This window comes from Hemicordylus capensis, chromosome 3 (genome assembly GCF_027244095.1).
Source record: "Hemicordylus capensis ecotype Gifberg chromosome 3, rHemCap1.1.pri, whole genome shotgun sequence".
NCBI classification, from domain to species: Eukaryota; Metazoa; Chordata; class Lepidosauria; order Squamata; family Cordylidae; genus Hemicordylus; species Hemicordylus capensis.
The window spans coordinates 209,642,767-209,669,728 of NC_069659.1; the positions used below are offsets into that span (position 1 = coordinate 209,642,767).

At 43.7% G+C, this 26,962-nt stretch overlaps 1 protein-coding gene across 28 annotated transcripts in view; it reads left to right on the forward strand.

Annotated features, from left to right (window-relative positions):
• Nucleotides 1–26,962, forward strand: part of ZMIZ1 (zinc finger MIZ-type containing 1) — a 640,668-nt gene that overhangs the window by 545,935 nt on the left and 67,771 nt on the right. For 23 of the 28 annotated variants that reach the window (XM_053309119.1, XM_053309136.1, XM_053309123.1 and 20 more), the window contains 5 exons: nucleotides 7,329–7,397; nucleotides 12,527–12,641; nucleotides 16,556–16,773; nucleotides 20,495–20,693; nucleotides 26,554–26,841. In XM_053309119.1, the coding sequence (XP_053165094.1) occupies nucleotides 7,329–7,397; nucleotides 12,527–12,641; nucleotides 16,556–16,773; nucleotides 20,495–20,693; nucleotides 26,554–26,841 (889 nt within the window). The remainder of the gene's footprint in view (nucleotides 1–7,328; nucleotides 7,398–12,526; nucleotides 12,642–16,555; nucleotides 16,774–20,494; nucleotides 20,694–26,553; nucleotides 26,842–26,962) is intronic. The other 5 variants (XM_053309137.1, XM_053309146.1, XM_053309138.1 and 2 more) reach the window with 3 other exon arrangements.

The following is a 26,962-nucleotide window of genomic DNA, read 5'->3' on the forward strand; positions in this document are numbered from 1 at the left end:
TAAATGGTCTAATCACCCGTCTACGGCAAGTTGAAACTCACGCGCCAAAGATAGGGGACAGGTGTTTACCTATCCTGATGTATGCAGATGACACAGCCTTATTGTCACAGACCAGAGTTGGTCTAAAAAGAGCGTTAGAATGCTTGAGTTTGTTCTGCAATAAGGAATTTCTGGAAATTAACTACACCAAAACTAAAATCGTGAGATTTGCAAAGAAGCAACGGGTTTTTAGATGGTCCATAGCTGGTGCCAGAGTGGAGCAGGTGAAGTCTTACAGATACCTGGGGGTGGTGTTCCAGTTTAATGGTGGTACCTCTACGCACACCAGTGCCGCTAAATTGAATGCCACTCGATCTTCCATGGCAATCAGGAAATTTTTCTGGGCACAAGGTGGTGGCTATATTCCGGCAGCTAATAAAGCCTTTCAGGCTAAAGTGATACCTCAGCTGCTATATGGGATTCAGGTTAGACCACCAAAAGACTTACAAGCTTTAGAAAAAGTACAATCGGGCTTTCTGAGATCACTATTGGGGGTACCAAAATGTGTCCCGAACTCCTTAATACGGCTGGAGATTGGGCTATGGAAATTGGAGACCAGGGCCTGGCTGCTCATAATCCTGTATTGGATTAAGACTTATCTTTACCCGGCAGGACTTATACCTCATCTCCTTGCCGCTACCCCACAACCCCGTTGGTGTATGATGGTTGAGGAAAGACTCCGGAAGATGGGCTTCTGCCCAGTACAATTGTTAGAACAGGGCGAGTCAACAGCAAGATCCCTAGTCAAACAAAGGCTTAGGGACATAAATTTCCAGGAGGAAAGGGCCTCCGTAAATAGGCCGCTACAATTCCTAAGCACTAAGAAAGACTGGGTCACAGCCTCTTATTTCTATACAATCTATTCACCAAAGCTGCGCTGGGCGTTTACAAGAGCTCGCTTGAATGCTTTACCCTCAGCGATGCTAGTAGGGAAATTTGAGAGAAAACCCTATGAGGAGAGACTATGCCTTTGCGGAGCTGCTCCCGAAACACTGACGCATTTACTGTTACACTGCCCACTTTATACAGATGAAAGAGATTTATTTTTATCTCAGTATCTGAAAGATCTCCAAAGCCACTCAGTGGAGACAATTCTTATATGCTTATTAGAAGACAGGGACCCAACAATATCCCTGACGGTTGCTAAATTTTGTTACCAAACTAAGAGAAGCTAGAGCACAGCAATTGGTTACTGTCAAAGATTCCTGATTTTATATATTTGATGACATTTTAGACTTTGTTTCCATTATTTTCTTTTTACTGTGTATATTCTGCGTATATTGATGTTTGATCTAAGATCGTAAATAAACAACAACAACAACCTGATACTTCCACTCCATCCTGAGTGCTCCAAATGGGGAATATTTCTCACTTTTCTAACTGAATGAGGATAATCCTTGCTTTTTGTCACTGAATGGACAGGGCCATCTAGCTCTAGTTAAACCCCATCTTACAATAGGTGACCAGCTCAAACAAGACCAACCTTTAGACATGTAAATTCAGACCCATTAAGGAGGAGAAACCTCCAGTTTGGAGGGAAAACTCCAACCCTGGATTGGCCTAAAACCTGGGTCACATCAGAGATACGCTGACTCTTTTCATTGGATCCCGGAGCTGTCTATCTCTGGAAAAATGGGAAAGCCTTCTCCCTCTTAAAAAATAAAATAGGGGCCCAGTTGCACCACCATTTTGTCACCAGTATGGTCATGAGTAATCCCAAATTACCACGCCACCAGCTGCTTCTGGTGTTCAGAAAGGGAGATGCTGTAGTTTAGTGCTCCCTCAAGGACCTGCTTACTGCTAAATTAAAGTAAAACTCAGTGCTAGATAGTTAGTTAATGTTTTTGTGTTTTCTTTTGGATTCCTGTATGCCTTTCTTTACTCCCAATTTCTCCATTTCCTCTTATTCCTTATTCTTTGTGCAACCCTTATTTACTTAATACATTTCATATAATTAGAAGTTGCTTCAGTCTGGTTTTAAAAGGTTCTGGAGGGTTATTTGCAACAACAACAACAACAAAAGCCCTATGTGCCTCATAAGGTAATGCACTACGGCAGAGTTATTTTCAGAATATATTGTTGTCTTGAGCTGGGTTATGTGGACTCTGGCTGCACAGTACCTGTAACTCCCGAGCTGGACAGTTCTAGGCTGTTGAAGCTGTGTCTGAGCCTGGACAGTGGCATTAGGTCAATCGTCAACTAGTGGCAGCCTACCTCGAAGGAGTGCTGTGCTCCTAAATTGGGACCAGAGCAATCTCTCTATTGACAGTAGATCCCAGGAAAGCATAGAGTAACCCCCAGCCCCGTCACCCTGGTAGACAAGCTTGTTTAGGAACTGCAGAGTTGCTTGTTTCAGAACTCCAGAGCTCATTCGAACAACCAGTGAAACTGAGGGTAGTCTTACCTGAGGCTAACCTTGGAAGCCAAGAATCATATTATGGATGATCTGGCAGCTGCGGTTCCATTGCCTCTACCTGTAATCCCCCTCTTCTTCCTCTTCTGCCAAGTGTGTCACTTGTCCGGCAACCACTGGCCCCTGGTGGCGCAGTGGTAAAACTGCCGCCCTGTAACCAGAAGGTTACAAGTTCAATCCCGACCAGGGGCTCAAGGTTGATTCAGCCTTCCATCCTTCCGAGGTCGGTAAAATGAGTACCCAGAATGTTGGGGGCAATATGCTAAATCATTGTAAACCGCTTAGAGAGCTTCGGCTATAGAGCGGTATATAAATGTAAGTGCTATTGCTATATGAGAGGGGGTGTGCTTCCAGGAGGAGCTTAAGTGCAAACCCCAGGTCACTGCAGTCAAATTACACAATGGGGTCAGCAGAGCTATGGTTCCATCAAGGTATCTAACTTCAAACCGAGGGTTCAATCCTTGGTTAGAAGGTGGCAAGAAAACTGCGGTTGTGGGATTTTTCCACATTCATACGATGAGGAGTGCCAGCTTCAGGTGTATGTAACTGAGGGTTGCTATGTCATCCAAACTGGGCCCCAGAGCTTTCAGGAACACACTTTGAAAACCACCATTTTAGAACAATATGGACCTTTTAACGGCTGTGCAGAAGAGAAAATTTCAGCATGCACAATTTTTCTTACCCCTTCAGCAGTGTGACTTGATAAGCTGCATGAACCAAAATTCATCTCATCTGCACAATTGCAGGTGACTTGAGAAGTCCATGTTTCAGCCAGTTCTTACCCTAGTGGTGTCTCCTGGGAGCTGGGGCAATACTTCTAGGGGGAAAAGCAGTGTCATGGACTCTTTCATGTGACCCAGTCTCTCAACAGAATATTGCTGTGGTGCAACAGGAGTCAGCCGATGGCAGCTCCCATACTGCTGCTTCGAATGGGGCTCTTAGTGTATTCCTTTGTAACAGGATGTCTTGCAAAGTGCCCCAGGGCTTCTCTTAATTCAAGCTGTAGACACATATTCCGAACTCAACTCCATGAAACTGAGCTGAACTCCTTGCAAATACCCTTCCCAAGGAGTTAATAAGGAACATTGTCAAGGCTGCTTCATCCAATATTTTCTTTATGCACCCCACCATTGATTTAAGTGTATGCTAAGAGTGAACTATGGATGTGATAAATACATGTTTGAAAACCTGTCTGTTGGAGAATGGCTTCCCTGTCATAGCAGTTCTGAGTTTCATGCAGAGGCGGATTAACGTAGTAGCAAGTGTAGCATTTGCTACGGGCCCCGCATTTTTGAGGGCCCCGCACGCCCGGCTTCCAACTAGGAATTAAAGTTAAAACTTTACTTGTTTTATTTGGTCCATGTTAGATCAAATATCCCTTTTCTGCTAAATGTGCATTTTAAGAGAAGGCCCAGCGCAGCATCTGTCCAGTGGCTGTTGCTGGTGCCTACCACATTTTTCTTTTTTGAGTGTGAGCCCTTTGGAGACAGGGAATCATCTATCCACTCTTTATTTTTCTATGTAAACCACTTTGAGAATTTTGATGGTGGAAACTGTATATAAATGTTCACTGTTGTTGTAGTAAGTGTGAGTTTGTGGCTTGGTCTCCCATACTCCAAAATATAGCAAATGAAAATATTGAATTACTTTACTATGCAAGTAAATAATTTACGTTTTAATATTTATGTGCATTTTTTTAAAAATATTTAGGGCCCCTTTATAACATATGCTACAGGCCCCACACTAGCTTAATCCGGCCCTGGTTTCATGGTGTGTAATGTGTGAAACAGACCTCATCTGAACTTGGTGACTTATGCTGGTATGAGGAGAGACAAGCAGTTCAGGCATAAAAGTGTAAAGAGTGCCATCAAGTTGTTTTTACTTCTGGCGCCCACAGAGCCCTGTGGTTTTCTTTGGTAGAATACAGGAGAGGTTTACCATTGCCTCCTCCCACGCAGTATGAGATGATGCCTTTCAGCACCTTCCTGTATCGCTGCTGCCCGATATAGTACCAGCGGGGATTTGAACCAGCAACCTTCTGCTTGTTAGTCAAGCATTGTACATGTACTTTAAAACATATAATAAATATTTATTGAATTCTGGTTCTTGAATAACGTTTTGCAAGCTTACAGGTTCACAAGGTCCTTTGTTGAGTATAGCTGTTTAGAGTAAAAATATTTTGCCCTGGCAGTGCCACATGTGGTTGCTCTGAGAACAAAGCAGGCCACTGCACATTTTGTGGGCTTCTTGTTACCTGTTTATCCTGCCCTCCCTCCAAAGAGCTCAGGGGAACATACATGATTCCCAACCTACCTCTTTATCCTCAGAACAACCCTGTGAGTAAATTAAGCTGAGAGATGGGGGCGGGCCCAAGGTCACTCAGTGAGTCTCTTGGCTGGGCATTGATTTGATCTCAGGTCAGAGTGTACTGCGCACTGATACATGAAACCAGCAATCCTCATTGCTAATTTGATTACAGTTAGGCTGCATTCTCACAGTAATGGTGATCCTGGTTAAAGAGCTAATCAGGAATGCTGAGCCCTGCGGAGCTGGCTGTGAGAATGCCAATTTCCTGGGCAATCCTGGTCAAATCGCTGTGATTAAACTGCACTAACTAGGATAGATAACCAAATTCTCTTTATTTAGCAGGGGGAGAGTAACTGGCCCTATCCACCCTCAGCACAGTACCTCCAGTGACTGTTGCTGGTGTTTCTTTTTAGATTGTGAGCCCTTTGGGGACAGAGATCCATCTTATTTATTTATTATTTCTCTGTGTAAACCGCCCTGAGCCATTTTTGGAAGGGCGGTATAGAAATCGAATTAATAATAATAATAATCATCATCATCATCATCATCATCTGATATACCCATAGATTTCACATCTATGTGCAGCTGGGTCAGCTCTCCCCTAGTGTCCCCCACCTTAGTGCTCACTTGACCTTCTCCCGACCTCCTTTCCTGGTTCTGTCTCTCCCCACTAACACCTGTTCTTCCTCCAATCAGTGTTCACCTTCGAGTGCATCCTTTGGATGTATAAGGCTTCAGGTTCAGTCCCTGGCTTCTCCGGTTGTAGGATCTCATGTGGAGGTGCTAGGAAAGACCTCTGTCTGAGACCTTGGAGAGCTGCTTGGAAACCCAGCACCATCAGAGTTAGATAGTGCTGGATTAGTTGTACCAGTGGTTTGACTCGGTATAAGAAAGACTCCTGTGTTCAGTTAGTCCGTTACATGCACACCAAGTTGTCTGTGTCATGTACTATTTCTCACTTTGCTCCTTAGAATGACTTGAAATGCCTCCAGCCTTCCTGGGCACCCCATGCAGAGTGAAAATGATGGCATAATGCACTCACTTAGGTCCATGATTGTATCCTGCACTTCAGCATTTGTCTGAATTGAGCCAACCCCTGACACCAGCTATGAGCTGACTCTTCAGAGTTATGGATTACTTGTTGTCCTCTACTCTTCACTGATTTTGCTGCCTGCATTACTTGTTTCCATGCCAAAGCTGATAATTGGTTAATGTCCAACATTGTGATCTAGTGAGATTAACAGTATTTTTGACAGAGATGGGGTAGCTCAGGATTAGATTCTTCATGTATCAGTCACATACACAGCCTGAAGTTTACATCAGACCCAATATTTCTTTCAAAGATTTTCACTTGTGTCTGAGGACAGAACTAGAAGTAATATGCAACTCCAGGAATGTCTCTGAGATCAGCATTTCTTCATCATGTTCCCACCCTTTATCCCCATATCATGAAGGGACAATTACCCTGTGTCATGGTGTGTTTCTCCACTCCCACTTCACATTGTACATGGTTGCTGATAAAGGAGGGGAGACACATATGATATGATTCTTATATGTTCTAGGGAAGAACTGAACATGAAGTCAGTGTTTTCAACAGCATCAGGGACGTAGCTATAACTGAACAAGGGAGGAGGAAACAAATGTCCCTGGATCCCTGAGGGAGGGGGGCTCACTGGTTGGGTGACAGCTCACTCTTTACTCTTCATTGTTGATGTTGTATGAATATATGAGATTATTGTAGTCGCTATATATGTTTAATAAATGTTTTTGAGCCAGGGGGATGTGAGCACACAAGATGGAGTGTGTGTGAGTGTGTGTGAAGCATAACATATTATTTGCATAGGAACGATAGAAAGGGTATGCTGAGCATGTTTTGGTTTTCACCATATGCCCTTACAGTTCTTCTGCAGCCAAGAGAAGGGGAGAGGATAAGGCAGGGCCCTGGGGGCGCTATTTTCACTTTTGTCCCAGGGCCCACTCCACTTCAACCTACTACACTCCTGAACAGCATCTATATTGTTGTTGTTGTTACTAAAAATATTTATATCCCACCCCTCCAGCTCAATACTGCTTGGGCCGGATCACTACCGTAAAAGTAATATAAAGTTTAAAACAACAAACATCTGTGTCCCACATATTGCGTAGGTTCACATTCGACCAGGATTCTAATTTGTGTGCCAATAATTATGTAACAAAATTTTAGCAATTTACATATCTTCATGGTTAGATTATGTGATTATTTTCATCTTTGGTGACATAATAACATATTTCCATTCAATAATACTGCCATTTTCCAGTTTAAATTGTAGCACAAGTCAGATGAGTGAGGTGTAAGTGGAGAGAAAGAGAGAGAGAGTTTGTGTGTGTATGTGTGTGTGTGTATGTGTGTGATGCCTTGGTTGCATGTGGCTGCCTGTCCATTGCCAGAAGGAGCTATTAAGTGCAACCTAGCCTTAGAGTTAGTATAACTGTTAGGGCCAGGTGCCAAATGTAAATTAGGGTAATCAATGTGCATTGTTAGGGCTTTCGATTTTTATTCTGGACCTACACTTTCCCTTCTAATTCATAGGTGCATATGTGACGGCTGCCATCTTGACAGACCCCAGAGATTGAAACGGGGACCTCCAGAGCTGAAAGCGTGAGTCTCTACAGCTTGCGCTAAAGAGCCAGGCTCTGAAATAGGCTGTAAAAGACTCCCTTGTCCTTTGTGGATCAGCCACAGAGAGGGGCAATTCATATAGACAGATGTACCTGTAGCCAGTAGCCTCCTGATTCTTTCTCTGCCTTTTGCACGTCAGGAATAGCCTCTGTGATATCATCTGCTAGAGACTATTCCTGCTATGCATCTAATTTCTGTCCTTCAATAGCTCCCTCTGTGAGCCAGCAAATTCCTACCCCATGTTCCAGTGCTGAGGGAACTCACAAAAAGTTGCCTTCACTCTTTCACCTGAATCATCAGAGATGGAGAGTAGAGATGGGAGAAAAGGGAGTTGTCAAGAACAAACAACACCTCAGTAGAATTATGTGACTTGGGCAAGGGAAGTGGCAAAATGAAGATGTACCAAGGTTAATGGGGAACAGCTGTAGTGTTTGTACCTGGGGGGAGGGGTGGAAATTCTAGGGCTATTTCAGGAAAGGTGGGGTGGGGCAGTTAATAATTTAGACTTAATGGCCTGACCTATCACTGAGTCTGTGTGGGGGAAGGGACATTTTTTAACTCATTCATCCTCACATGATGACTCTGTGCTGAGATGGGTCTGCATTATTTATACTTTTTAGATGGGGGATTGACCCTAAGAGAGGAAGAGACTATCCAAGGCTACTCTGTGAGTCCAAGACTGACCAGAGATTTGAATTCACATCTAACAGGTCCAACTTCAGCTCCATAGTCACTGAGGTTTTCTTAGTATGTTTTTGAAAGTGTCAGGAGGTATGCCTGCTTCCTGCCTGCAATATACCTTATTAGTGTGAGCCCATTAAACTACTTTTAGGAATGTTATTTGGCAGGTGCCAACAGGACAGAGATATTAAAAAACAGAGTCACAGCGAATGTGAGCATTGTGAGAAGGAAGTGTAGAATCTGGGGATGCATCACTCTACATTTAAGCATGTAGATGTGAGTATGTGCTATAAATGAACTGGGAAATGCAGGTTACAAAGCCACTAGGAGATGGAACTACATATTATTCTGCCAAGTTGCATTTTAAAACTCCAGTCACCACTTTGCTGCTGAGCAGTGTTGGAAGGTGTGATTTGCAGAGGGAAAGTGGCAGGGGGAAGAAGTGTTCTACCCTTCGCCAAGCTTCTTTTCCCCTGCAACTCTGCAGCTGCTTGTACCCCAGGCAAGATGTTAGACTTGTGGTGGAAACATGGAGCAGCATTCATACTAACCGTCTGCTTGTGCAAGGGGGAGGGGCAGTTTTTGCCAATCCCCACCTTCCCTCCACTGCCCCTGACTCTCTCTGGAAAGATGTCCCCAAGGGACCTAAAGTATTCAGGAGGCACTGGAAGCAGCAGAGAGAAAGGGGGATTGGTGAAAATCACTCCTCTCCCTTGTAGAAGCAGTATATTTTTCGACGAGTGGAAGATTAGTCCAGATATTGCATGTGGTCTTGAAACCCCGACTGGGGAAAAAATAGTTGAGGGTATTGCAAGGGGGAAATTGGTAGCAGGGGAAGGGTTAAGTACCTCTCCTCCCGTTTGCTGCTTCTCCCCTTCTGGATACCACTTTGCAGGAGAGAAGTAGTAAATGGATATTCCGTTGTCTATAAAACGAGTGATTCCTGCCAAAGAGGAAAAGCAATGTGCCAGCTGGATCCAAGCAAATGCTACATTCTTGATCTTATAGTTCCTTTCATTGTTTGATTTTTTTTAACATCCTTTACTGCACTATTGATGGAGGGATTTTGCTTTTAAAGTGTTCATAACATCACATTATGCTGTGAAGCTGGCATCCTGAATCTCAGCACATTTACTTGGTAGCAAATCTCAATTTGCACAGTGGAACCTATTTCCATGTTGTGTGCTGAGGATTACCCTACAAGAATGTAATCTTCCCTAGATGTAGCTCAGTCTGGGAATTAAGGGTAGTTAAAAATAGATAGACTAAGATAGCATTTTTAAATCATGGTACTTACAATAAATATATCACAACTCGATCATTCTACACCACAGGATGCATTAATGAAGGCTTCTTCAACCATTTCAGACCAACTTTGTCCCCAACCTGTAGCATGGGACTGCTTTTAATTTTTTCATATCTGTCTGTCTGTCTCTCTCTCTCTCTTCTTCTCTCTCTTATATCTGAAAAAAAAATCCCCTCAACAACAAAGAAAGTGGTTGTGGTGATGCCACAGGTTTAACCCACTTCAGGTTACAGCAATCCCATCATCAGCCAGCCAGTTGAAGTTGAATGCTTTAATGTATATCTAGATCTGAAAATTCTCCCCAGAAATCACATTAAAACATCATTCTCCCACTAGAACCTTCCTTATTGTTCTTGAGAATCTAGTTCTAGTCTGCCTATTTTAAGAAACATGGTTTTGGAGAAAGCATCCCTTAAATCAGAGCTGCACAACTTTGAACCTCCAGTTGTTTTTGGACTCATCCCCAGTCACAGTGTCCAACAGTCAGGGATTGTGGGAGTTGTAGTCCAACATTTGCTAGAGAGCCAAATTTGTGCAGCCCTGCCTTAAACTGTAATTCTGATCCTGTTGCATCCCAATGAGCAGAGCATCAATTTTAATGGGATGTTATCAAAGCTAAACACTCTAGTTTGTCTCATAGTTACAAACACAAGTGTTTCAAATCCAGTTGGGTTTTGGGTTTTGTTTGCCATTTGTATTGTTACTTATGTGTTTGTATATCACTCATTTTCAACAGGTAAAACCTATTTTGTCTGTTCTGATTGTGAATTATTGTTGTGTTTGAGCTTCCATGCTATGGGCAATGGAAATATCACTGCAAATTTTTGCACCCCACATCTCTGAGCTTTAGAATAATCTCTCTTTCAAGCAGGGGTATATCCATTATATGAGTGTCCTGTCTTAGTCCCTAATGAAATTAACCCCTCAAATCTCCAGCACGAGAAAGCACATTAGTTTAACTAACCAAAGTTAGTCAAATAAAAAATAGATTGACTTTGCCCCAGCACCAGATTTCCATATTTTTATTTAACTGTTTGTTGCATTTATATCTGTCCTCAGATAATTGTTGTTGGAACCACACTCAAAATTTTATCTTTACGTGACTTTATTAATGGCTCACATCTGTTCTTTTCCATTTTTACAAAAGCTTATACAGTATGCATGTTTGTCAGTTAATATAGACACATGAGAGAATGAATAATCCACAGGAGCTGAGTTTTGGAAATAAATAATAATAATAATGCATTTGCAAATGGACTGATGCGCAATTGTTATGGGCATGATCCGCTTACACTGCATGTGGAGCACTCATGCATGGAGTCCGCTACTGCTTAACAGGGCCTACTGCTTTCCCCTCCTCACTTACATGTGCAGAGGGCAGCATGAGTGATGGGAGGTCTGGGCACACTCCCATATTCCCATTCAGTTCTCCTCTCTGCTTGATACAAGAGGAGGATATGGGAGGCACACATAGACCTCTCATCTCACCTGCCATCCCATCACACTGACACTAGAAATGCTCATGTAGGCAAGGGAGAGAAGGAAGCAGAGCTTTATTGTCCTATTGAAATCCTCTGCACTTGAAGGCTGTGCCTGTGGTCTGAGTGGATCTTGCCCATTATTTGAAATATTTCTACCATATTTTTTAGATTGTGAACCGCCCAGGGACTTGGGGCGGTATAGAAATGTAAGAAATAATAAATAAAATTTGCACATTATATAGGAAGGGCATCATTGTCATTTGGATATGTGTTCTTTATCTCTATATTAACATGAACTCATGTATTAGAGGGAGCTATACAGTGAAAAGAAGCACATTTATTTATATGTCAACGTAATTCATAGGGGGAAATCCTGGCTACTATATATAAGAAGATATGGCATTTTCTTACATCAAGGTTTTTATTTGTAATAATATTAATAATAGCATTCATGTAGCGCTTTCCGGATGTTCAAAGCGCTATATAGCTATTATTTCAGTATATTTGACAACAATCCTATAAGGCAGGTCAGTGCAAGATTACAGGTTGAGGGGTGGAGGTTCCGGAGGTTGAGAGAAGGGAGTATGCCTAGGGCACCAAGTTAATTGATTGCAGTGGCAAGATTTGAACCGGGGACTTCTTGGTTCACGGTTAAGTCTTAGCCACTACTCTAGATAGTTCTCATATAGAACACTGATTTACTAATAGTGTTTGTGGTGTCCTGCTGTTCTAATATATGAAGGCCAAACAAGAAGTTATATTAAACATGTCACTGGCATTTGCATGCTTATTTTTGTTTCCTAAATAGCAATCAGTGACAGAGTGAATAGCAGTCATGGTAGGGGAAGGGCTGGGTTGGAGCCATGGCAGTGGGAAAGAGTTAAATTGCCTTTCTCCACACACACTGTGGTCTTGATCCTGACTCTCACCCCTATCCCGTCCAATGGCTGCTATTTAGGAAGCAAAAACCAAACACACAAAGGCTAATTACATACCTAGCTTAATGTGTTGCTTGGCTCTGGTAGGATACCCTCTGTATTCTCTTCTTAATCTACCTAGTAGTTGCTATTCCTTTAAAGAATCTGTTTGCATTGTCTTGAGCCAATGCAGGCAGAAAGGGCTGGAGTCTAGACCTGACTGAACTGGGACAAGAGAGCTAAAGCCATGAAGGCTCAGAAGCTTAACAATAGATGTCACTGGCAAAGCAAATGTATCCAGGCATCCACTTTGTTTCATGTGTTGCCTCTGTTGCTAAAAATCCACTTCCAGGAATTTATTGCCATTTGCAACTTGTGTAGATGGCATAGTTTCAAAACTGAAACTCTCCATGCTTCAACTAATTTCATTGCCATTCACCTCCATAATCATTGCCATATGCATTTGTGCTTCACTGATAAATGTGTTTCTTTTTTTCGCTGATGCAAAGGCAATTGCTCTCCTTGCAACCAAACAGAAACCATTAACTTTGAAAATGTTATCATTCTCAGGTAGTTTACCAAGCTGCTGTGGTAGTTGGGGGATAAATCCACTCACATCTTAAAAGATTGTTCTTTCCACCCAGCTCAAATACTCATTTAAATGATAAAAGTATGGCTTTATTTCCTACATGTATGTTTCTTTTTCTCTCTTTCTTTTTGCAGTGATGGGTCTTTCCCTTATGATTCTGTTCCTTGGCAGCAAAACACCAACCAACCACCAGGCTCCCTATCAGTGGTCACTACAGTATGGGGAGTGACCAATACCTCCCAGAGCCAGGTAAGCTAGTTTAATTGTACGGCTGTTCCCCTTACAGTTAAAAGGTTAATTGTAAGTCTTTTCCAAGTTGGATTTCATGAGTACAGCTGAGAGCTTTTCAAAAGTGAGGCAGGGATAATGGGGAACACCAGCCGAAAAGAGATGTGACACAGTTACGGCTTTGCCATATATTTTTGCATCTCCATATTTGTCCTGAAATTGGCACACTCAGCCCAGACAAGCAAATCTTCACCCCCCTCCCGCAATGCATCTCACTGAACATTCACATTGTTTTGATGCCTTTGTCTCTCTGGCTGCAGTTGCTTCTCAGCACTGTTTTCACATTCACCTTTGCTCTCACGGTCCTCAGCCTCAGTTGCTCGCACTGCCATTTCATATCTGATAGGCTTTGATAAAAAGTTTTTTTTTAAAAATCGGATAGGCTGTGATGAAATCACTGTTTGCCTGATGTCATCATGAAAGAATTGCACAGATCACCACAGTAAATCACCTGAAATAGGTGTGTGGTGAGCAAATGAAACAAAGGACAGTGAGGGCAAAGGAGAAGGTAAACAATGCCAAGAAGATCAGCATGAATCAATGCACCAATATTTTCCCAAGTGCTGAAAATCAAGATGTTTCATCATTTACAAACAGGAGATGAGATATGTAGTTTCATCTCGGCTCTAGGTGCTGTTTTCTGGAACTTCTGTGCAGGCCTCATTGAATCAGAGTGGGTGTGCACAAGAGCAGTTGTTTCAAAGATATTTGTGTGGAAGACATCCTACTGGTTTGTGACTGTCTGTCATACATATAATAGATTGACATCACTTCCTTAAACTAATGTTTTGTCTGAACTACTTTCCCTTGTTGTTGCTGTTTGGGAATTGACATATGCCTTGAGCCTGGATAACTTCAAGGAGGCTGTGACATGAGCATCCATTTTACTCCTTCACTCATGTGCATGTGCACATCTTCAGATAGTCCTTACTAAGTATTCTTTGGACCACAGTAGCACAGTTCTCCAGCCAAAGCATTCTGTTCAGTTCTTTAGATTGACCGCATATTTAGGAGTAGTTCACAAGGTGGCTGGCAAAAGTGGATGCAGCCCATGTGCACGATCCAAGAGTTCCACCTCTGCGCCTTCTGCCACACTGCAAGAGATCTCAGGGCACTGCTTTTGAATCACCTGTTGTAGCCACAGGTTTGGGGAAAGGAGTTTGTCTGATCAGCACTATTATTTATTTACTTATATATACCCTGCAGATGCTTGCCCCACCCCCACCCCCACCCCCAGCTAGGGCTTCCATGGTGGCACAACAACAGCAGTTTAAATCAGGAGCTGAAAACATTAACTAAATTTGCAAGTTTAAGCAGTAAAATTAATCGCAAAACTCACAAACAATACCCTCGTAAAACAGAAAGTCATAGGTGATGTCCTGGAACTTGCGTGGGTGCCAGCCAAGCATGCCTTTTTGGAGGAGGATTGGGTAGCATTAACTCTTGTCACCCACACAGCCATGTAGAGGATTAGATACAAATAGCCACACTACCTTGCACAAAATAGAAAACCTGGAAATTTATTTATTGGGCCCTGAAATTAGCTCTGATAAGCAACAATACACCTAACTAGAGATTATGATGGTTAGCTGTTTGAACCCATAAACATACATTCTTCCCTTGGCAGTCCTTGAACAGGTGTGTGCTAATTTCAGCCTTGCATGGTTTGCTTATTTTTTCACTGGGATGTCTGTGGTCCACTAGTATATCTTATATTTGCAAAGGAAGAGTACAATCTGCTCTTAAGGCTAATTTATTGATGTTAAGCGATCCTCAGTATGCACTCTTGCTTAAGGAACTTTAACAAGTGTCTTGTAGGGTCAGACCAAGGTCCATATGATCCAGCATTGGTCTCAAAAATATCTGCTACCAGTAAGTGCTAAATAGTCTACTGATAGATTGCAGTTTATCTTGTGCCCATCCCTGCACTAGAACATCCTGTGAATATAAGTGTGTCATTGCTTGTCAGGGCCAACTTTGGCCCAAGAAATTCGAGCGATTTATTTTGTGCTAGGAACGGCATAATCTTGTACTGCACGGGAGATGGCAATGGTAAACCCCTCTTGTATTCTACCAAAGAAAACCAACTTTATCTTTACCTTTACTGTGCTAGTTCCTATCATCTACATGACTGTGTTGGGGACAAGATGCTCTGCTGTCCATTCCTAGTTATGCTACTGTTGTGGAAAATGGTAGATGAGTGTTCAGCTCTTTCCTTCCACAATGTACTGTTTTCTGCCATACTCCCCACCCACCCCAAAGCCTGCTGTTAGCTACAGTGGGAAGAAAAGACAGGCACTTGGATTGTACCTGCCTCCCCGCCCTCCCTGGGATTAATAGCAGCTACATGAGAAGGAAGGTGGTTTCAGCAGGGAAAATGTGAGGCAGCAAAGACATTGGAGAAAGAAAGACACTGGGGCACACAATGGCCTGGAATGTGGGCTGTGTGTATATTAGTTGGTGGTGGGGACGGGACTACATTCTACATATGCTCAGATGCAGTCTTTTTATTTTTACCTCACATGTTCAAATGCTCAAGTTTAGTACTGAAAAGAGATTCCAAGGCTTTGCTTTAATGGCCCCTGACTCAAAGCCCTGCAGATAGCCTTAGCTATAAAAAGGTGAATCCTTATGTAAAGGGTGGTTTTCTGTTACCATGCAATGTCGTAATTAACTCCCTGACTTATCAATCTCAACCCAGTGACCAGAACACCAAACAAGTATCTCATTTTTAAACTCATCTGGTGTGTGTGTGGGTGTGTGGGTGTGGGGGGGGAGACTATTACATATTCCTGTGATTTGCAAGAAGGGTGAGTTACAAACATACACACACCTCTCACAAATTCTTATAAAGGAAAAAGGAAATTTCATGGCCTCATTCTCGCAAGCAGTATATGAGGTGGCAAAACTTCATCTGGCCTGTACCACTTCAAGGAGCAGGTGGGGTCTCATGACTGAGTGCTCCTCCATATAATAGTATTTCCTGCCCTTGGAAAACTAGAGAAGAAGGATTATAGCCTAGCTTTCTCTCTAAAACAGTTCTCTATGTATTATGCATATAGCCCAAGGCAGTTGTTTGTGCAAGCCAGGCCAATTACTATCAAGGAAAAGGGAATTCCTTTCCCCCAAACCTGCATACATCGTAACAACACCCCTTTTCAGATATATTCATGTCTGCACTGTAAACTTCGGCTGTTTCCATCTTTGTTTGTAAACCCTGGAAACTGAAGTTCAGTGGCCAGATTATAGAATTATTTCCAAGAGTTCTCAACATCCTGAAAACTACAAGCCTCAGGTTTCTGTGGAAGAAGTGGTGACAGGCTGGTTTGAATGAAGTCTCATCCCCACTTTAAATCCAAGCAAATGGTTAGGTGGGATTATTTTTCTGCTTTGTACCAACTCTTCCCATTGGACTACTACTGCTGAGCAGACGAGGTCATTCACATAATCAAAAACTGTGTCTTCTACCCAGGTTTGGAAGCTGTGTGTGCTCCCAATTGTCAGTTTTGTGGAAGCAATGTAGGAAGAAAATCTGGGTAACTCCCAAACCCGGATAGAACACAGTTTTTGATGGCATGAATGACCTCAACATGTGAACAATTTTGAGGGGTTCAGATACCTGCTACAAAGTTCTCCAAATTGTACTGATTTACTAGATAAATGAACAAATTCTAGAAGCTGCACAACTTATCTGGCTGTGTAACTTCTCCCCAACTCTCACATCTCTTTAATGAGTCAAGTGTCTTTCATTGTGATATCCTCTGCTGTGGGTTTCTGGTTTATAGCAAAGTGGAGCAGCTTTTTAAAGCCACAAATATTCCCATGTAAAATAATTTATCTGAAGTTTTTTGTTTTCTTTACTCTCTCTCAATCAGGTGCTGGGGAATCCCATGGCAAATGCTAACAATCCTATGAACCCAGCAGGCAACCCCATGGCTTCTGGGATGACTACTAGCAATCCTGGAATGAATTCACCTCAGTTTGCTGGGCAGCAACAGCAGTTCTCTGCCAAGGCTGGCTCCAACCAGCCATACATACAGCAGGGCATGTATGGAAGGCCCAACTACCCAGGGAGTGGAGGCTTTGGAGGAAGGTGAGGTCGTTTGTGTGGAAAAGAACTTGTACTTATCAGGCAATTAAACCTGTTGACTAAAAATCATGCATGTGTTTAAGGCAGAGGTGGCTTCAAGGACAGGGCCACACAGTTCAGGGGCATATAGCCACTAGGGATGTGCACGGAACCACAGAAGCGTGGTCCGGCACTGGGGGGAGTCTCTCTTTAAGGGGGGGTGGTAGTACTTCCCCCCCCCCGCCGCTCTTCCCCCTCCGGCGCTGGTGCTGTTAAAAATCTTCTTGGGGTGGCAGAGTTCCTCCCTGCTGCCCCTGCCCCTGTCGTTGTTCTTTAAGCCTTAAACGGAGAAGAGCTGGCGGAGCGCATGTGTCCTTCGCGGCGCGCTTGGCGCATATGTCACGCTGCGCACACGCGTCCACAGCGGAGATGAGCGCACGCGCCACGAAGGGCGCATGCGCTCTGCCAGCTCTTCTCCATTTAAGGCTTAAAGAACGATGACGGGGGCAGGGGCGGCAGGGAGGAACTCTGCTGCCCTAAGAAGATTTTTAACAGCACCAGAACCGGAGGGGGAAGAGCGGCGGGGGGGGGGTAAGTACTACCACCCCCCCTTAAAGAGAGACTCCCCCACCATTCCAGACTGCCGGAATGCCGAACCGGTCCGGAGGTCTTTCCAATTGTGCCCGAACCGAACCGTGCACACTCCTAATAGCCACACATGTAAATCTGCCTTGCTGGATCCAGATACAAGAGTGGGTAGCTTCATGCCTCTGAGACTGAGGGGCATAAACAGGGCATGATGGTAATAGCCTTTCCCTGCTGTCTCTCCCTAGCACCTGGAATTGAGTGGTATACTGTCTCTGCATGTGAAGAGTCCATTTCTCTGTCATGGCTAAAGAATGTGTTTGATTATTGCTTAAAGCCAACGAAGTAAAGCTAGTGTCTTTCACCATATCTTGTATAGTGAATTCCATACTCATGCTGATGTATAAAGAAGCAACTGTTGTTGCTGTTAGCCTTTTCAGGTGATACTTTGTACCAGGGGTGCGACTGGGAGTGAACACCCCCCCAATCCTCCGTGCCTCTCCCCACAGGGAGCGGGAAAGGACTAAACAGGGGAGATCCCACATTTATTTAAAGGAATGCCTTAAGGCTTTCCTGACCTTATAATATAAAAGCTCATGCAAAAGGAGGGGTAAAAATAGTTTAAATAAAATAACAATGTTTATTTTGTAGTGTGTACTGTCTTGTAAGGTCAGGGAAACCTCACATTCAGATAAATACAGAACCTTCCCATCTTGGTCACACACTTGTCCTCTCTTTGCAGGGGATTTAGAAGGAGCATGTAAACATAAGGCCCACTCCCAATCTCATAATCATCTGATCAGACTCAGTGTTTCATATACTCTCACACATGGGGAGATTATAGCCACTTTGTTGTTCACACTGGTTAGACTTCTGAAATGTTAACCTTTCCAGCAGAAAGACATATGGCAGCTGTTCCTCACTGGTGCAAAAAGGGGGCAAACATTATGACTTCAGGTCATCTTTTATCTTAAAAATGCAAGCAGTAAAGAAAAATGGCTATACACACAAGCGAGTATTCTGGTTTCTTATGCCAGAACAAGGTTTTCAGTTTAGCTGGAACTTTACAATGTAGTGTACTTGGCATAATTTGTAATCATTGCAGGCATTTTCCTGGTTATCTAAAAAACCTATAAGGTTACTGCAGCCATATCAACGAAAATTACATACTTGCTTTAAAAAAAACCCAACCCATGGTTATCCAGACTTACAGGGAAATTAATCACAGTAGCAGGAAATGATTTGCAAATGACTTAGGTCAATCAATTAGCTCTAATAAACATCTAAAATAAAGTTTTAATTAACACTGGAATTGTGACACAAACCGCAGGCTTAGCAATGATTAACATTTTGCTAAGCTAGTATGTGAAGGATATTGATGGATATAAGTGCTACTATTTGTGTGGGAGAACGAACTTTGAATTGTGATTGAATCTGTCTCAGCCTGATTGCACCAATACTGTGAGGTCATTCATGCAGTCAAAAACTGTGTTCTACCCAGGTTTGGGAGCTGTGTGTGCTCCCAATTTTCGGTTGTGTGGAAGCAAGGTAAGAGAATACCTGGGTAGAAGTAATTGTATGGAAACAAGGTAGGAGGAAAATCTGGGTAGCTTTTCCTCCAACATTGCTCCCACACAATCACTCTACCCAACTTTTCCCCTTACCTTGCTTCCACACAACTGAAAACTGGGAGCACACACAGCTCCCAAACCCGGGTAGTACAGTTTTTTAAAATGTAGATGACCTCTGTGTTTTCTTTAGGGAGAGTTATACTATCATGGGAATTTAAATAAATGCACATAACAGAATATTGGTATTTGATTTTGTTTGTTTGTCATTATCTACATAATTCAGAAATAATCCAAGCCTGCTTGGTTGTTTTGCCAGATATAGGGTCATCTCATGAAACTGATGGCCAGGAAATTTAGTACCAACAAAAGGAGGTACTTTTTCACACAGCACATCATTAATCTATGGAATTCTCTGCCACGGGGTGTGGTGATGGCCACTAGCTTGGGTGGCTTTAAGAGGGGCTTGGACAAAGTCACAGAGGATAGGTCTATCAATGGCTACTAGTCTGGTGGCTATAGGCCACCTCCAGCCTCAGAAGCAAGATACCTTCAAATACCAGTTGCAGGGGAGTAACAGCAGGAGACAAGGCATGGCCTGACCTCTTGCCTGTGGGCTTCTCAGAGGCATCTGGTGGGCCACTGTGTGAAACATGATGCTGGACTAGGTAAGCCTTGGGCCTGATCCAGCAGGGCTGTTATGTCTGGATCATTTCTAGACTAAAACCTCCTTCCTAAGCTCTGGATGATATCATGGATGTCTATGGAGACTGATGATGTCATCAATTCACATTGATATACCCAACTTCAGCCCAGATCTAGAGAGGCCTGGGCAGCACCCCACTATTCCCAACTCTGTGGGGCAGTAGCTCTGGCAGTGAAGTTTCTAGTGAGTTTTGCTGGAGATACCCAGATTTCTGAATAATTGTGTGGCTGGCAAATAGGTAAGAAGAATTCCATGCAAAATGTCTTGGGGGGGGGTGTGTGTGATACATTCCTAAAGAGAACAAAAGTAGTCAAAGATGGTCACTGGCATGGGGATAGGGACTGAGCCCAAATGTGAAGGGAAAGTTTGGATATTAAACACTCTTAGGTGGGGGCAGGGGGGGATATTAAAGAGATAGTCATATAATGTGGAATTAGAGTAGTGCTAGTTATGTATACAGAACCAATCAGAAGCAAAGTATACAGTATGTAACTAATTTCTGTGAAGACACTGGTGTGTTTGTGCGTCCGTGTGTGTGTGTGTGTGTGTGTGTGTTCGTGCATCCGTAGCTATGTTGAAATGACTGTCATTCCCTTAACCAGTACTGAGAAAATTACCACTACACGCCTGTTATGGAGGGGTTTTTTTTTTCATGCTATGGTTTATTTATATTGATATTTTTTCTGTCACTCTCTTTGCAATGTATCTTGTCTAGTTATAGGGTTTTCTGCTTCTTCCTGACATTTCAAATCTTCTATAAGCAGCTAATAATTTTTTTAAGGATTTATTCCACTTTCATTCTGCACATCTTTGTTCCACTTAGTTTTGGCCCCAAAGACAAGCTCAAGCACTGATGGCTTTTAATTTCATGTCCCTTACATCTTAGCTACCCAGGAGGCCCTAATAACCCTGCAGGAATGGGTATCCCGCCCCACACCAGGCCGCCTGCTGATTTCAGTCAACCAGCCGCTGCTGCAGCTGCTGCTGCAGTTGCAGCCGCAGCAGCCACAGCCACAGCTACAGCCACAGCAACAGTTGCGGCCCTTCAGGAAACTCAGAACAAGGAAATGAACCAGTATGGACCGGTAAGAGAGCCAGTCTAGTCCCATTACATGTCTACTCTTCTCTTTTTGTTATACACTTTGTAATGATGACTGCAATCGCAAAGTCAAGCACGTTGTTGAAAGATAAGCAAGAAGCACGTGACTGTCTGAAGGAAACTGTGGTTTAAATTCCCTTCCTGTTTTCCCGTTAAAGCCAAAAGGGTGTACCTATTTAGTGATGCTGCTGCCTGGAGAATTTTAGGTCAGATTCTTTGTTTGGAAACCTGGGCCTTGGACATCTGTTGATATTGGTGCTCTTTAAAGTATTTTAGAGTTGACAGGCAGGCCAGCAGGCAGATGTTATGTTTGGTGATGTTGTAGATAGGAATGGTGACTGGGGTATATGAGGTCATAGCTTGGGCTCACACTTTTCATGCATCCTGCAAGACCAAGGTTCATTTCTGGGAGGCATCAAGGTGATACACAGTCAATCACAAGCAAAACCGATCTATCCATAGAGGGTTTTATATGCATAGACCAACTTCTGATTATCTGTCTCCATGTGGATGGCAGAGGTGGGTGGGTGGGAAGGGAGTATCCAGTTCCCCTCCATGTGATGGACAAGTTCAGAGAACAGGCATAGTCCAAATGGACTGCATTTTTTCAGCGTAGGTGATTTATTTTATCGTGCAAGCCAGTCTCAGACATTTCCTTCTGATCTTTCTCTGCTGAAGTACAACCACTTGAGCTATAAGAGGAGCTGTGGCATTTTTCCACTTTCAGTTCTAATCACAAACCTAAATAGAAGTGGTGTTTGTCCTTTTCTGCAGACAATTCAAGTGATGTTCACATAGCTTGAAATTTAGATTCTGTGGCCTTCCAAGCACTTGGCCACCTAAGTAAGAAAGAGTAGGCTGGCAAGTCCGTCTGTGACAACTGATCAGCTAAGCTAATGACAACAAGAAATGTGAAAATCTGCCAAAGCAGGCTTTCTGCAGCATATTCCCAATCAGCCAAGGGTATCAAAAGAGTGTAGAGAATCAGAAGGGGACTGAAAGAGAGGTGGGATTTAGAAGTCGAAGAAGAACTCTGGTTTGAGCCTGAAAGGCGTTCACCACCTGTGATACAGTTGGCTGTATCTGAGGGATGTCAACCTTGATTTTGCACATTATTGTCTCAGGGATGAGACTTGTCAGTGGGTCTTTTGCCTAAAATATTAGTAATAAATTTATATGTGTTAGAGTCTTGCAGGTTCTTTAAATGCATTATCTGTTGTTCTTAGAGCAGCTCTATAAGGTAGGCCAGTACTATTATTCCTATATTGCAGGTGGTAAGATTGAGCTCAGTCCTGGCAATACTTCATATCATCGGTTTTACTGTTGTACAAGGCATTATTGTATAAACTTTCTATGTATACACAAGAGGAAGAGAAAAGGGAAGCAGCAAGATCTGCTCTGGGTTTGTATGCATGTATATCACACTGGTTAGTTGTTGTATCTGTTATTTAAAGTCTTTGCCACCTATACTCTACAAGCAAATTTGTAGTTTAAAGCAGTCATACTGTAACCATTCTAGAGCAAGCTGGCTATAACCTACTACAAATTTTATATAACAGCTTAGTGCCACATTCACCCAACCTTGATCCTAGCAGTGATCTTGGCAATGATTTTAGAGATCTTATTCTCGATGTAAAATGATTGCCATGAACAAAGATAGTATATGTTAGACCAGGAGATACACTTGTGTATTAATTAGTACCCCATAAACAAACAGTTCCTAGGCCTTATGAAAGGAATCCATCCACATTTTATCTTTATGAGATTCCACCTGTGACTCTCATCCTTGATTTGCAAGTGAAACCTGCTTACTTTCTCATGCTGCATTGCTTCCACCATCACTTTGTGTTGGCACTGTGGCTACCTATCTTCCTGGTTTCAGCAACTCATGGGTGAGTCTTGAACCACACTTTTGCAAATCACTGTACTTAGAAAGCTTTGCTGTTCTTCATGAATCAAAAACATTCACTTGCTGCACAGACATGGTTGATGCTGGACTCCGCCTGCAATTACTGTCTTGGTTATTGCATTTAAGAACTCTTAATGAGTTACACATATACTTATTTGGGCAAAATATCTAGACTTTAAAAGCAGCTTCTAAACAGAAATATAAATTGAACTGGCTTGATTCATGCAGAGCAAGCATCTGTGCTTTAGTACTTGAAGGTAGGCAGTGGTGGTTGAGGCGGAGGAGGAAGATGAAGATGCTCTGGGCCTAGTGGGTCATCGTCTTCCCCCCTGCTACCTCCTCCTCTGAGGGGCCAGGAGGGCAGGCAGGGGGGTGGCCCATGATAGTTCTGCCCTGTCCGGAGAGCCGTGCGAGTGAGCAGCCTCCACTCTGGCCTGCATGGTTTCCCTCGCCCACCCTCCGCCGTCCACTCAGCCCCTCCCAGGCTGAAGCCTAGCAGGTAGGCAAGCAAGCACAGGCCAGGCCTGTGGCCTGGAAAGTGGCAGCAAGTGGGAGGGGGCAGTCTGCATCCTCCACCGCCTCCAACATGAAGACAGATGCTGCAGCTGTCTGACAGCCACAGCAGGAGGGGAGCTCTGGATGGACTCCATGGTGTTGCTCACTGCCTGTAGCTGCTGTGGCAGTCTTCATGTTCAGTATGGGGGGCATGGGGGCAGCGCGAGGTGGCCAGGCCCCACCAGGAGAGGCGAACAAGCGAGCAGCCTTCGTTTCGGCCTCCCCAGTTCCTTCCACCGTCCACTCAGTTCCTTCCACCGTCCACTCAGCCCCTTCCGAGCCAGAGCCTAGCAGGTGGGTGATCAACCGCAGGCTGGGCCCGTGGCCTTGAAGGCGGTGGGTGCGAGAGGGCAGCCCACCTCCTCCTCTGCCCCAAACATGAAGACAGCCACAGCAGCTGCAGGCAGTGATCAACGCCATGGACTCCATCCAGGGCTCTCCCTCCTCCTCCTGCATGCATGTGCTCCAGGAACTACCTGAAGTCTCGCAAGAGGGGACTCTTGAAAGTTAGGTGTGTTGATTTATCATGTAGAAATTTTTGTAACAGTGCCCTGACATTGATGGTGCTCAGTGTCAAAGAAAAGAAAAGCAGTTTTAGGAGGATTGTCGGTGGCAAAGTAACAGAGTAGTGCTTAAGCCTTCCTTCATATATTGTTCCCCCACTACAAATCCACTCACCCTCCTCCTGGTTTCAGAAACATGGATGGATGCATAATTTGAAACCCACAAAGGATAGGAAATCACTGGTGGAAATTTGATACAAATAAATTGCAGATAGAAAAAGGGTGAAATACCCATCCTCTGCTTCTCTGTTTAAAACCTCCCTCTCTCTAAGAGTATCAAGGCTCTGTTAAAAGAGTTTCTGAGTCAAATTTGGACTGTATTTTAGACTGGAAATTAAACAGGGAAGCAGCATTTCTTTTTGTGCTTATGTTAGTCATACACATTCTCTCTCTGTACATATAATAAAGGATAGACTTAACCTTAAGGCCAACAATTATAAAATCATGCTAAAAAATTATTAAAGAACGGCAATGCAAATACACAAGGCCTGAAATCTATCAAAATCGGCAGTCTGTATTGTACTGCACTTGTGATTGTGAAACCTCTGGCAGTGATTGGGTGAGTTGATGTCATAGCATGGAATGTTCATTTTCCCGGGGAATGCAGGAGTTTGTGGTTTAGCTTCTGTAAGCGAAAGCAGATTTGTTCATTTGGCTGGGATTAAAATTTCTAAAACAAATAGAAATTGAATGGAGGGCAGTTGAAGGGCAAAACTTGAGGAATGAAGGATTAAAGGAAACTAGCTGATCTGGCGCAGAGTATCTGTGCCCCTAGTTCTCCCTGTCTCTCCTCCCCATCTTCATCCCCCTCCCAGTCTGCTTTCCCTCGCCGGCCAGAGTGGCCGGCGCTTTCTAGTTCACTGCCCGCTGGCGGCACTTTGCCTTGTCGGCTGACCTGGCTGGCACTTTCTAGTTCTCCCCACTGCCGTTTCTTCCCCCGCCCACCCTCTCCACTGCTGTTGCCACCATTGTTTTCTCCTGCCCACCCCTACCTTCTCCCGCTGCCGGCCAGCTGCCCCTACCTTCTTGTGCCCACTGGCGCCACTGTTTGCCCTCGAACGCCATTATCTCCCTGGTCCGCCAGCCAGATGGCCACCGCCATTTTCTTCCCCTTGCCCGCCCCCATCGCTTTCTGGCAGCTCTTGTGAGAGCTGCCACGCATGGGATTAGCCACAGGTATGCCTTAGCAAATAATATATATAGAGAGAGAGAGAAGATGGAGAATTCAGGCAAGAAGGGGCTGATCAGAGAGGGGACTTGGAGGGAAAGTTGTTTAAGATTAAACCATTGTTTAAGATTAGTAGAATTGTATATTCTGGGGAGAGAGAGAGAGGAGCACGAGGAAAACTAATCAAGAGACAACATATCTCAAACAACTGGGAGCAGGCTGAAAAAACAGGAACCTGAAGAAACAAAGTGTTGGAACTTGGAAGCATGAAGTTAAAAGACAAGAGGCACCAACAAGAAAGTAAGACTAGAGCAAAACACTGCCTGGGACCTGAAGACCAGAAGGGCTGTGTGTTATTGGCAAGAACAAAGTGGGCAGGCAGGCATGATTTGGAGAGCCAAGAAGCTGTGGCCAAGGAGCCATGGGCTTAGAGTAACTCTGACAGGGCTGCTGTATCTTGAGTTGTATAAGGGAGATTCTGCCAGTTGTAATGACAACAACAAATATTTATATACTGCTTTTCAACAAAAGTGTGTTTGTTTGTTTAGATTTATTTATTTAGTGCGTTTTTATACTGCCCTAAACCAAAGTCTCAGGGCGGTTTCCAAAGTGGTTCACATAGAGAAATAATAAATAAATAAAATGGAGCCCGTGAGCCCTGTCCCCAAAGGGCTCACAACCTAAAAAAGAAAAATAAGATAGACACTGCAACAGTCACTGGAGGTACTGTGCTTGGGGTGGATAGGGCCAGTTATTCTCCTCCTGCTAAATAAAGAGAATAACCACGCTTAAAAGGTGCCTCTTTGCCCAGTTAGCAGGTGACTTCTGCTTTCACTGCTTCATTGTGATTTGGCTATTACAATGGGGCAATGAAGGCCAAGGAGAACTGAAGGAGAACCACAAGGAAAACTGAATTTCACATATTGATCTGAAGTATCTTGTCAGTTCTTTAGCTGTTGGCCTCCAGTAATTTAGTAGTTGGGCCATTTAGCAGTCCCAACCATTTATTGTCCAAAGGCCCTGCAAAGCAAGTAGATTTTAACTTTTTCCTTTCCAAAATACAGGGAGGAATGTAGAGCTAGTTTCATAACCTCTGAGCCAAAGTTCTGAAGGCCCTGCTCTCTACTTGGATGAAATCATTAAGCTCAGTGTGAACTTGACTCATAAGAAGAGTAGCATTCATGTTGTACTGCACTGTACATAAGCTTTTACAATCCATACTATCCCATTCCACTATCCAAACTCACGTCACCGTTTTTTTTTTAATACCTTTCAAGAAACCCAGTGATAAGGGGGATGTTTCTCTGCCTTTTCTTTTGTTCTGCATTGCTTCAGAATGTGTGCCTACTGTATGCAAGGTATTGTGGGCCACTATTGTGCAGTAGTAAAAACACTCATTTTACATGGGACTTTCATGGCTCTTCAGAAACTTGTTAACTTAAAACTGTTGCCTACTTTTCTGTTCCTTTTAGAACTCTATTTACAATTTTTACCACAAGCAAAAATGAGAGGTGGGGTGAAACCCCACCCCAGACTCTTGGTTCCAGACTCTTGTTTGAAAATGCGACACATCTCTGACCCCCATCAACTTGGCTCCCCCTCCCATTTTAAATGCATGTCGCATTTTATTCTTTTTTTTCTTCTGTTGAAGGTTTGTTCCTCTTTCCAGATGGGTCCAGCTCAGGCTTATAACAGCCAGTTCATGAACCAGCCTGGCCCTCGTGGTCCTGCTTCCATGCCGGGCAGCATGAACCCTGCAACTATGGGAGCAGGCATGACACCTTCCAATATGAGCGGGCCACCTATGGGCATGAACCAGCCCAGGCCGCCTGGAATGAGCCCCTTCAATCATGGGCAAAGGATGCCACAGCAAGCCTACCCTGGCCCACGTCCCCAGTCTCTGCCTATGCAGAGCATGAAGAGACCGTATCCAGGAGAGGTGAGTAGCTGCAATGTCTGTTCTGTGCTTTTGCTAACTGTGCAAACTGTGCATTTTGTAATGCAGATGATGGACAATCTGCAGAAAGCCAAGACGTGAATTATGCACTCCACTTCTCAAA